Source organism: Aquila chrysaetos, chromosome 6 (genome assembly GCF_900496995.4).
Source record: "Aquila chrysaetos chrysaetos chromosome 6, bAquChr1.4, whole genome shotgun sequence".
Taxonomy (NCBI): domain Eukaryota; kingdom Metazoa; phylum Chordata; class Aves; order Accipitriformes; family Accipitridae; genus Aquila; species Aquila chrysaetos.
Window position 1 is genome coordinate 52,378,308 of NC_044009.1, and position 12,727 is coordinate 52,391,034.

Genomic DNA, 12,727 nt, shown 5'->3' on the forward strand with positions numbered 1-12,727 from the left:
AGCCTGGGAGGAGGGAGGGAGACCAAAACCGGCTGTTTCGATTTCTTTTCTCGCCTTTTTTAAGCAGCAAATACCTCCTCAGCTTGACAGATTAATAATTTTCCCAGATTCTGTTAGATGAAGACAAAACCAGCAGGCTCAAAGTCATTTATTTTCTTTATACTTGTGGCACAAACCAGCCTTGTCACCTCTGTTTGAAGTGGCAGAAAAGAGACATTTTCGGGTAGCATGGCTACCTGCTCTGGCTTCCCTTGCACGAGCAGAGGAGCTGATTGCACCTCACTGGTTTTAATGCTTAGGGGGGCCACCACTGAGCACAGGCTCGTGGTCTTTCCCTCTCTGGCCCTCGTCCCGTGCAGAAGGGTGCAAGTTCAGTCTCCCCACATCCAGCAGACCCGGCTTGTAACTTGCTCCAAGAGATCAGAGAAATCCAAAGTTAGTAGGAAGCAGAAGCACCAAGACCTTCCTCTTCCAAAGTCCCTTTCTGCTGTCAGAAGGACTTTCATAATATAAACATCACCACCTCCAAACCACCAACAACAAAACTGCAGAAATGCGATCCAAAAACCACCAAACCCCAATGAAAACCAGGAGTCCCAGCCCACACAGAGCTGAGCGAGCTGCCGGGGGCGGTGAGGTCCGTCCTGGGCTGTCCTCTGCTCTCCTTGCTCCTACTGTGAGGGAGCCAGCGTACACAAATGAGGGCATGATATTCTTTAGCAGATAATAAGATAAAAATGATAGGAGAAACCAGCTGTAATGTGTATTCGTTACTAACACAGTGCATTGGAAGTCAACACCATTGGACTGGGCACATGTCCTCGTTTTAAGCATGAAATTCGTTTTAAGCATGAAAGTCCTCCCATCGCAGTTGGCGGAGATGGCAGGATTTTGTACTGAGATTTGCGCTCACTTACCATGGTGGGAAGGGCTTTTACTTACTTTGAGTATCCCGGTTTGTTCTGTAGGTGGTTTTTATGATCCATCTGTGGGTCTTCAGTGTCAGTGTGAGCTGTTTTGCACCAGAAGACGCCATTGTGTATTGCGTTTTCTAGGTCTTCGTTGTAAGTAAGTAGGTCTTGGTTGTAAGTGTAAGTGCTGGATGAGTCCGGGGCACACTGGACACTTTCAGCAGTTCTGGCTGATCCCATTAACAAAGTAACGTGGACACGGAGGCAGGAGTAGTTTAGCAAAATTAATTTCTTCAGGCTGGCTGGACTGAATGGTCCTTTTCACCTTTCTGTAGGAGGCTGGTGGGTAAAAGCACAGCCTAGTCTCCGGAGACATCACGGCAGTACCTTTACAAGCACCGAATTAACTAAATTGTTAACAAATTGAATAAAAATGCTGAATGGGTTATTCCTGAACAGAAACGTACTTATGTTAGATCTGGGTGAGAAAAAGAATCTTAAACTGTACTGTGTATTTCAGCATGGGTTTAGCTTCGCTTTTAACGGTTGTTGGTTTTCCCACGCGGGTGCAGTGTCCCGGCTGTGGAAACGCCAGATCCTGCGTACTTCACCCCAGCCTCCAGCAGCAAAGGCACAAAGCTGTGGAGTAGCTCCCTCCCCACGTGTGACATCCCGTACCCGCCGCTGGTGGCTGGCAGGAGGAAAGCATTACACGCTGCAGGAGCTTGCACATGGTCAGGTTTTCTGTTTCTGCTTTTTTCAGAAGTAAGGTTTTATAGTTCTTCTTTAAAGGAGGGGCAGAGGAAATAAAAGAGGAACCATCTGAATTTAATTACCAGGATAAATATACTCTTGGTGACATAATCTTTGACCTGCAGCAGACAGGAAATCAAAACCAACGATTCATCCAGATGCTCAGATCAGCCTAATGTTTAGTAACAAGAAATGAAATAAAAGCAAAAGAAGATCATCCACCCTGGCTTGGCTCATGTCACATAAAGGGAGGTGTTAGAGCTACTGCCAGTCTGCCCTGCCTTTAGGAAGGAAACAAATAACATCAGGGGTTGTTGCAATTGCCACTAATACAGAGAAAGCGTCTTGAGCCTCAGTTCCAGCGTGCAGAGTCGTTGTAAAAGAGTTTCTGTACAAAAAATCCTCATTAATTCTTGGCATTCATGTCTGTGTGAAGAAATTTGCATCTGCTGAAGGGAAGCGATCTAAATCTAGGGCAGAATCCCATCTGTGCTAGAGATATTTTCTCTGCACTGCAGCTCTCGATTGCATATTCTGCACCCATTTCTGAGTCTAATCGTAAACTAACACGGGTGGGAGCTTTGCGAGCCGGACGGTGTGGGATCTGAATATCACCGATGATATCGCTGAATAACACACCACCGACTAGGGATGTGCGGGATGGTGGGGAAGGCAGAAGGACTGCTGCGGAGAGAGGACAGAGCAAGGTGTGCAGCCTGGGGCTGGAGCTGTGTACCTGCCCTGGGGCAGAGTCCCCAGAGGTGAGCGTCGTCTTGGGCTTTGGGGGGAGAACACAACAGCTACTTCTAATTTTGCCTGTTTGGCTGGTCCTGAGAATTTCTAAGTGAATATCTCCAGGCTTCAAAACAGCAGTTTTCTTGGCTGCGGGCCGATAGTGCCATACGGGAGGTCCGCAGCCCTTGTTGGGTTTCTGTGGGTCTTCTCCACCTCTTCAGAAGAGGCGAATATTGTCGTCATCTTAAACCTTTCTTCTGGTGCCTGCATTGCTCTGTGGTGCGGGGGTTTGATTAGGTGCCCGGAAAGCTACGCGGGTAGTGAGAGGTGTAGAGAGGAGCATCTCTCAGCCTGGGAAGACTCCGTCCAGGTGGCTGGATCCCAAGCTGAGTTCCCAGGGAGATCGGACCCAGCGTGCTCCAGGGTCCGGCTGCCTTGCAGAGTATGCTTGCTCCCCGATTCTGTTTCTCCTCGCTCCCCAAGCGGCTGGAAATGCCAAATTCTGACTTCATGGTCATCTTTTATTAGTTTAAGGAGACTTGCTCCCATTTGTTACAGCTGACAAAACTCTGTCAGATGACTAAAGGCATTCTGAAATTTAAGGAATTGATACACCAGGTGCTGAGGAAGATTTTTTTTTTTTTCCTTCTAGCAGTGGCATGATAAAGATCTAATTACTCTGCTTATTTAAAATTTAAAGGAAAATAATGTATGCAGCCTTTAGTAGTTTAAAACTGAGGTAAGTCATTGTAGGAACTATCTCTGTATGACTAGAAATGACTTTTAAATCTTTTTATTGGAGTTTTTTTCATATTTAGTGAACGGACTGTATGGAAATACGCTAGCGCAGTGTGGTTACACATTCTCCAGTCAACACTGGCAGTGCTTCCACATGTCCCAGTTCAGACTTAACGTAGGGCTCCCAACTAAAGGTTGCACTGCTCCTCTTTTGTCTTGGGAAGGGAGGTTTGGAAGACAAATGAGTCCCCGAGCGCAGGGTCTGTGTCTGGCCAGTCACCCCATCCGTGGGGATGCAGGCAGGACCGCCCTAGCCGGAGCTCCGTGGCCGGCCCCATTCCCACCAGGAGCAGCCGGACAAAGTGTCCTGGAACCCAGGTGCGAGGTGCAGTGCAGCACCCCATCCAAAGTGCTCGTGGTGGTTTGGGGCCGGCCAGGACAGCCCCGCAGCGTGGGGAGCAGCCTAATCCTGTCCCGGTCCTCCGAGGCACAGCCTGCGCCCCTCCTCAGGGTCCTGTCCCCGAAACCCGGCTCCCGTGCTTTTAACTGCTCGCTGTTCTCACACAAAACTAGGTCATGTTTCCCGCAAACCCGAAATCCGTCTGGAGTGCCCTGAGCTGATTTATGCATTCATATATACGGGGGGGAAAAAAAAAAAAAAAAAAAGGCAGTTTGACTGAATTCTGCTTTGAATTTTGGGGTTTCTTTCATCTCGGCGCTCCTGGAAAATGAAAGCAAAGGGAAGTAATTGCTGAAGCCTGAGAGTCGCTGGCTCTCCGTGGGCAGGGTGGTTTGGCACCGCGCTCCGGAGCTCGCCACGCGTTCCGCTCTTGTCCCGCGCCGGAGCTGCGGAGCAGGGAAGGCTCCCACAGCTGCACAGGCAGACACAGCAAGGGTGCTGCTGAGCTGTAATCACTGCCCGGCACATGGGACACCCAGACCCTCGTACGACCTACCTCATTCGTTTTGTACATTTAAAGTGAGAAAATTTGCAAGTACGTTCTTTGTGTCGGAGAGTGAGCTAGTGAGTCAGAATAAAACAAGTCTGTTATTACTTGTTCACATATTTCTTATTAGTCTTTACTATTATTATTAATAATAATAATAATAATGTAATCACTGATTTTAAAGCTACACCTCTTTTTTTAAACAAAATGAGTAGCATGGGTTAGACAAGTAACTGCACAGTAGCATCAACAATAAACAGGGCAATCCCCAAATGCACTCAAAATATGCAGAGGAAAGAAAGAGGAAAACAGTGAAGTGTGGTAACACCAAAGCTGTATCTAATACCCTCTCTGACGTTGCCCGGGAGCAGACACTTAGTTCAGGAGATGCTTAGAGCACTTGCTTAGTACAAGCGAGGCAGATACCCAATGATGTTTCTCCTGGTTCATGCTCCTGCTTCCAGCAGTCTGTAGATTTAAGCATCCTGATCGAAGGATTGCACCTTGTGTTTAATAGTTCTTGATGGATTTTTTCCTCTGTGAATTGGTGTAAGTGCTTTTGAAGCCCGTGCCAGGCTTTGGGCTCCGCAGCAGTTGTGCTGAAGAACTCCCGCTCTCCGAAGCACTGTGTGGAGGAGTGCCTCGAAAATTACCAGGTTTGCTTTGATCCTGTCACCTGATAATTATATGTGATGCCACATAGTTCCCATGGTACGAGAAATAATGACAGATCATTCCCCGTTGACTCCCTCCATGCCACTCATACTTTCTTGGAGTGTTGGGATAGTTCTTAGATGGAAAAGCCTGGGTCTGTGTGTCCCTTGGAAGCTCGCCCGTTCTCCAGCTCACCTTCTCACCCTGCCTCAGCATGTTTGCATTTGTGCTTTGAGTCATTGCTGGTACCAGCACTGGTATGTTTTCTGTGGTGAGAGCTAAGGATGCTGTATTCCAGAAGCTTTCCCCACTGCAGTTGTTTTCCTGAATCAAAGAGAAGAAAAGCCTTCCTGTGTATGTTCTCCAGGCTGCAAAGGTGGCATTGGCAAGTGTGAAGCCAGCTGCAGTTGTCTGAAGAAGCCTTGTTTTTACTGGAGGTTGTATTTACTCCACCAGTCAAGCTTCACCTATGAATTTCTCTTTCCTCCCCCAGTGGAGCTGCTCTTTGCCTAACAAATGTCAGAATTTGCACATCGCTGCATGTGCGTCACGTTATTTTCCTTTCTGTCTTCCTATCAGCAGATTTTTATTCTTTCTTCCTCCATTTTCAGGCCCGAGTGCGATAGTTGGAAGTGCAAAAGGATTACTGTGCCTGCCTAGAGCTTCCGTTAGCCTCTGAGCCGGGGAGCTGATGCCCTTCTGGTCTCTGCTCTCACCTGCATAGGTGTAAATCAGGAGCAAATCTCTGGATGCTGCAGCCCTGTGACTAATTGAGAACCTGCCTGGACCTCCTCTCCAGGCTGTTTTTATGCTGTAAATTGGGAGAGCGGGATAAATAATGTATATTTCCAACCCCAAACACCAAACTTCACCTTCGCTGTCAGCATCGCCTGCGGTGCCGCCGGCTAGAGCAGCTCGGGGCAGCCCGCACAGCTTTGCAGAGAACCTCCGTGTCCCTGGCACAGCCGGGGGGGCCCTGCAGACCCCCCGCAGTTCGGATGGGGCTTGTCCTGCGGTGTGCTGCTCCCGGGGCTCACCAGGGCAGTGCGGCGGCACCGCGGACACCATCGGCCCGTTACAGCAGTTAGTGGATCACTGTCAAAAGAGTTTTTTGACCATAATCGTAATCTTCTTGTTGCTTATTCAATTTCACATATGTAAGAACATATATGTATTCTGTATGGCAGTTTGTCTCCTTGTCTCCAATTTCCTGTGCTCAGCTCATGAAGCATGTTTTTTCTTAAAGAAAATAAGCAGTATCTCGGGAAGAGCTGAAATGTGGTTTTCATTTACTATGCCATAGAAATGACAGATTTAAAGATTTCCCTTTGTGTTTATTCCATGTACTTATTTAATTGAATTCAAGGTTGATTTACCAGTTAAGGGTTACAATTAAAATAATTAATGCCTCTGTTCTGAGTAAAGTTCCTAAGGGCTGTATTTTCCTTAAATAATTTGGAGGCCTTTCAGAACGCTCAGCTGCAGAATAGAAGAGAGGCACCATTCTTAAATGAAATGCAGCGGGAATTAATACATTTGCTGATGCCTACGAATGTTCAGTTCCATTAAAAGTCTGTGCCGTTGCTCGTGCAGAGTAAAGTGCATGGAAGAAAATCCGGAATACCTCTGCTTGCGGGTGGATCGTTCTTTCCCCGTTGCATGCCACGAGAGATGGAGGTACCCGGCTTTGGATGGGTCGTGCTGTGGCTGGTGGCATCGGCTGTGCCGGGTGGAAGGGCTGAGACCGGCAGCTCGTGGTCTCTGCCGGCCCTGCGCTGGGCAGCGGTGGCCAGCAGGCAGCTGTGGAGCCGTGCGTCTGGGGCTTCGTACGCTGCCAACGTAAACAGCCCGTGACCTTTTTTCTGCTTTATTTGCATGTGTATTGTCCGGCGGTTGTATCCTCTGCACGACTGAGAGATGTCTGCATTTTCACCCAGTGGAGTATTTCCGTTCCTTTGTTCTTACCGCCTAAAAATAGTCTTGTGATTGATGAGAGCTGTTTTTGTTTGCAGGTATAACACCTTGCCAAGTCGAAGAACACTAAAAAATTCCAGATTAGTGAGTAAAAAAGATGATGTTCATGTCTGCATCATGTGTTTACGGGCCATAATGAATTACCAGGTATTTCCCTTTTTGTTCTTTTGGACCACGTAACTATTTTGTTGTTAGGAGGGGGGGAGGAAAAGGTTAGTGGTGAATTGTTAAGGTAACACTGATGCAAAAGTTTAAATTCTTACTCATTCTTAGGCAGTGTAGCTGGGAAGCCATATAACACCGTCCTTGTGTACCCATGCAGCTGATTTAGTACAGATGTGAAGACAAACGTAGATAACAACGTGTGCGTATTGGGCCAGTTCCTGTTTGCAGTGATGGGCTCAGTTTACACTAACTGATTAGACATGCAGCTGCACAACTGAAGTTATAATTTGTCTCAGAATTTGGTGCTAACACTTAGGAAATATGAGAATTTTTCAGAAGAGCTATACACTGATGGAAAATCTAAGCTTTCACTCTTGTTATGTGTTTATGGCAAGGCAATTGCAATAACTGCAAGTCAGAGAATAAACTAGACCAAAGCTAATCTTATTTTCATGAGTTTTTTTTCTCTTCAGTGGGATGCTGTGATCATATGGCATGCCCAGGTAGTTTCAGAGACTGGGGATTTTTTGCTAAAACAGTAACAGGTAAAAGTTACGTGCTTCAAGGAAAGGCTGCGGTGAACACCTTTATTACAAGTTGTACAGTTGTACGAGGTATTTGTAACACTGCTGCGTATGTGAACTCTGCCATTGGGGATACCGGCTCCCTGGGATTTACAGTGTGTTTTACCTCTGATGGGAAGGATGCAAACAACAATCTCATGCTAATAACCAGTACAGTATTTTCCAAAGCAATTCTTTTTTCATTTTTGGAGAGCAAAGCCAGCAGTACTCATGCAATAACTGCATGATGCAGTTGCTGTATGGCAGCATGCACGCTGGAAAAGAAGCCATTTTGGCAGCTGAATTTCAAATTCCTCTTTAGAGAGTAAATGATGCACTTGACTGTCAGAATTAAAAAGGGGTTGGAGGGAGGAAAGGATGAGCAGAGGGGTTGGCAGTGGTGTAGGAGCAGCCAGAGCAAGTACTTTCGACACTGTTAGTGACAGAGAAGTTGTTAGGCACAGTGGTAGATGGAAATGTTCCGGCTGACTTGGTAAACTCGACTACGTTTTGTTTGGCTTACAGCACTGTGAAAGACTGCCACTAGATCTGGTCAGAGATACGTAATTTGTTGGATTTTAAAAGTAATAATTTCAGTCTCGAAACTGAAACAATATTTTCCCCTTCTCTTTTCAGTATGGATTCAATATGGTCATGTCGCATCCACATGCCGTTAATGAAATTGCACTAAGTTTGAACAACAAGAATCCCAGGTAGGCTGTACTTGCTTTTAGAGAGTTTAAGAAGTAGGTAAGTAAAGAGTACTTGGAAAAGGATTTTCAGGGGTATGTGTATGCACAAACCTGTAGCAAAAATCAGACTTCATTCTGAATCAGATTAAATCTGTGTAATGGTGCAGATAGATGAACAATTGCCACCTAGTTCTATTGGTTTTAGAAGCCTACTGACTCTTCAACTGAAAGTCCACTGCATAAGCACTTGAGCTCTATTGCAATGCAAAGAAGACCCTGCTGACAATGAGCAGCTTATCATGGGATTTTCCTGAAGAGTAGGAAAATCTTCTTCACAAAATTTTGTCTAAAGCATCCTTAGGTTTGAATTTCTTTGAGAGAGGGTTTCATTCTTGTTCTGTGTCGGGTTGCTGTTCAGCCACAGCAGTAATGTCGTAATTGCACAGTGGAAGTAATGACTGCAAGGCTGTCCCCCCTCCTCTCCCCGCACACACTTGTGACCCTGGCAGCCACTTCCAGCAAAACCTGGAGCTGCAGGCCTCTTGCATGTCTAACAAAACCAAATCTGACATACTGATGTTTGCAAGGAAAGGTAAAACCAGGGGATGAGACAAAACTAAACAGCACTATAGATATATATAGCCTTTGCTTAGGCTGTCCGCTTGCCTTACAGTGCACTGCTTGAAATCTTGTCCTGATGGAAGTAGGTATTTCCTTCCTTTCTTTTATTTAGCCCTAAGTCAGCAAGCCTAGGCACAGGATAAATGGGAAGGATGTAGGATGTTTATTGTTTTTATCATTTTTGGTGTCCAGTGCCTGGGAATCAGGTGATCAAGAGAAAGCCTAAGTTTTCATTTTTGAAAGAAGTGGGTTATTTAGATTTCTGTTTATTGGGGGGGGGAAGCTTTCCAATGTGGCTAAAATAATCTGAAGACAAAACTTAATGTTAGTGATGTTCAAAGCCTAATTTGTTTTAGGCTCATCATGATTATTGAAGAAACCAAAGGTTTGAGTGCTTAGGGTTGGCTGAGATGTGCAAAAAAGGAAGCAGCTGCTCTGAGCGATGCTGCAGAGCTGATCCCATCCCTGGACCTGCAGAGCTAAGTGCTGCAGGAGTGGGCAGGCCGGGCGGAGGATGGACACAGGGACTCGATCTCCTCTGGCTGTGCCCAAACAGATGCCGCCAACACAGCCGTAACTGTCCTTTCCCCATCCCACCCCAGATGCGTGGGCAGCCGGTGGCTGAGCGCCCCGGACCGCATTGGAGACCTGGGCATCCCCCTGGGCTCTCCGCTCTCGGAGATTGCTCTCCCCTTTCTCCGCACACACAGCTCATAGCCTGCCCTTGGAGGGGACATTACTGAAGATCTGTAGTCAGAGCTCCTTGACCCTGTCTGAAAGAGCTTGGACTTTCTTCTTGTGGCAGGAAAAAAATAATTGATGAGTAAGAATTGAAAATGATACATTTAAAATTTCCTAGGAAAGCGAACATTTTATCTGATTTCCAAAGATAACCTTGACACTTTGAAAGCCAAAAGGTATTTCTTTTTCTGTAACATCTGGTTTGAGTCAATGCTTTAGCATGAGACTAATTTCATATGTGTCTGCATGATTTGACTATCTGCTCAGAGCTCATCTGACTATAAAGTCCGGTTGGTGCTTTTGCCTTATGTGAACCTGATAAAAAAGTACTGGGGATTATTTATACTGGAGTTACACTGAGTCTATTGCATGCTTTTCTTTCAGTAATCTGTTGTCTTCTCTCATTAACATGCCTGTGTTAGCACTGCTGTCAATCAGTTGCCCAGATTTCTGATTCAAGAGGGGAAAGACATGCTAAGGCATCCTATAGTTACTTCAGTGAACCACGTCTTTTTTTTTTTTTTTTTTTTTTTTTTTTTGTGTGTGTGTGTGTGTGGCTATGAATAATACAAATTAGCATAGAAAATAATTGAGATTTGTATCAGGAAAAATACAGATTTGAATTATAAGCACATTCATTATAAAAACTGGGCTCAGAGGAAATGGGCTGCGTTGCGGTGAAGACAGCTGACTAATGGCCGATGTGCAGTGATCCTGGCTTGTGTAAAACTGCCTCCTCTCCGGGTTTGTGCAGGTGAACTCTCTGGAGTACAAGCTGTGGAAGGTTGACGTGGTCTGCCTTTACCAGAGTTATGCAACTGCCTTTGGTTTGCTTGAATTTCCACAAGTATAATCTGTAATTTAAATTTTTGCATGTTTTGAGAAGCATTAAAATGGGGGAAAACTGCATGATCCTGGGAGAGTCAAAATGCCCTGGATCAGATGATGCTCAGCTTTATGTATCTTGCAAGTTTACTAGTTTCAAGGGATTAAAAATAGACGGGATGCAAACTACATCTCCCAGTGTCTCCACATCCGTTTTGCGAGCAAGTAGAAAGAAGGTGGTTCAGCACGTGGTGGTCATTGACTGTCACCGTTTCTTTTCTTCACAGGACAAAGGCCCTTGTCTTAGAACTTTTAGCAGCCGTTTGCCTCGTCAGAGGAGGGCATGAAATCATTTTATCTGCATTCGATAACTTTAAGGAGGTACGTTACTCTGCTTTATTAGAATTTGGTGCGTGTGTCGATAGTTCTCTTGCTATTGGCTAGAGCTTTCTCATTCAGGTAAATTTCGTAGAGTAAGGATTTTCCATAAACTGCAGATTTTCCCGTAGTCACTTTGAGCTGCAAAGAAGTAGACAGTGGTGTCTATGCCATCATTTTGTTCGTGTTTGCGTAAAAGAGCCATAATCCCAAGAACATGAATCCAGACTGTGATTTGCTCCCTTTACCTTTTGGTCAGTCGAGCTGTGTCCCTGAAGTGGAAAACTAATGGAGATCTTGAGAGCTTTACTCCAGTTCTGTCTCTGAAACAACCAGGAATGGTGTATTAGACCTCCTGTTTTCAAAGCCATTTACACAAGCCCTTGAAAGGCAAAACTGGCTTTACTATCAGTAGGAATTTAATTTGTGAAAAAATTACAAAATCAAGTCTTCGTGATGGAACACTGACTGCTGAAATTAATACAGGTATTCCAATAGGCTCAAGTAGGGCAAGACAGTGTCATTCATAGGTGATACACATTCAAGCGTATCACGTTTGCATACAGCGGTTAATGGGATTTGAGAACATCCTGTGAAAGTTCAAAACTGCTAGTGTGGGAATCAAGTCCTAGAAAGCTGCTGTTCTAGTTTACTTTGAATATTGGCTATATGTGTGGATTTATTATTAAAGAAAAAATGAATCTAGTCTTACAAGCTCAAAAATTGTTAGACTTGATGAGTCCCAACTGGACCGTGTATAAACATGTAGCATGTTTTTCCTTAATGCCACTGTTGCTGTAAGTGGGTTAATGCAGATGATTAACAAGCCAAGTTCTTGATTTTTTCTTTTTTAACTTTTTGTGTTTTGGGAATTATTTCTGGTGGGGAGATACCAATCTCTGATTTACATCCACTGTAAATATTTGCATGTTGTAGACAAATAACTGTATTTCTGAGGCGCTCGTCATTATACAGAGCCAGAGCAAAAGGTTTGAAGTAATCTCCAGGGTGGGCCTGTTGTAGAAACCCCAGCTTTGCAAGACCAGACCTGTCCTGGCTGTGAGCTGTGTTGTGTATGTAGAGCTACCTGAGGACAGAGGTAATGGGAATGGCATGGCTGCTGGCGATGAAGTGGAAGTCGAGTTGGAAGTGGTGTGTGACCGTGGAGAAAGCCTTGCTCCTGGGTTACGCCAGCGGAAGGGATGGTCAGAATATGGAAATAAGACGTTCTGCTTCTAGCTGGGGAAGGGTCTGCAGTCCTTTAATGCAGGCACAGAACGGGAACTGGAAAGTATAGTTTGGTTCTTTCATTTATTCATCTGTAGCCTTGGGCAAGCTGCCGGTATCTTTGTCTTTATTTGCACCTTTGTGAAATGAAGGAATCACGGAAGCAAATGCAGATGAGTTTGTTATGAAGAACAATTGGGTAATATGAGAGAAGTGCTTTAAATAGGAAAAGCACTGTAAACATGCAAAGTACAATGTTATTATTCCAGGCTTAAATTCTTCTGGCTTATTACTACTCTATTGTAGAAGAAATATGACTCATTAGGGAGGGTGGTGTGAGGGATGACTGATAAGTTGGGCAAATGACTACAGCTGAAATACCACTGGTCGGGACAGTCTGTAAGGCTCATTAAACAGGCCCTTTGCGTGTCACAGGGAAGGATGTGTAAAGTCCCATTTGCTTTCTTACCTTCCTGACATCTTTAGTCGAGGTTTTGCTCCTTCATTTTCTTCCAAGTGCTCTATCACCTCTCTTTTCTCGGGCTGACATTCAAAAGTTCCAATGTAACACATTCAGTTTGTCTGCCATTATTTATTTATTCCATTCCTCATTTTGTGTTTGATCAAGTCATTTGCTATAGTGGAACTGTCAGATGTTGCAGGTGAAGTGAGCGTGCAATGAGGGGATTTTACCTTTCTCAATTCTGCATTTAGCTGTTCTTCTCTTTATCCAATTATGCTGCTTATTTCTTGCTCTGTGCTGTTGTTTTCCAGTTTCCTTCTGGGCAAGTTTTCAGTAATGG

At 45.1% G+C, this 12,727-nt stretch overlaps 1 protein-coding gene across 12 annotated transcripts in view; it reads left to right on the forward strand.

Annotated features, from left to right (window-relative positions):
- FMNL2 (formin like 2) overlaps window positions 1-12,727 on the forward strand; it is a 153,643-nt gene that overhangs the window by 103,007 nt on the left and 37,909 nt on the right. For all 12 annotated transcript variants that reach the window (XM_030016552.2, XM_030016555.2, XM_030016553.2 and 9 more), the window contains 3 exons: window positions 6,751-6,859; window positions 8,077-8,153; window positions 10,607-10,700. In XM_030016552.2, coding sequence (XP_029872412.1) covers window positions 6,751-6,859; window positions 8,077-8,153; window positions 10,607-10,700 — 280 coding nt within the window. The remainder of the gene's footprint in view (window positions 1-6,750; window positions 6,860-8,076; window positions 8,154-10,606; window positions 10,701-12,727) is intronic.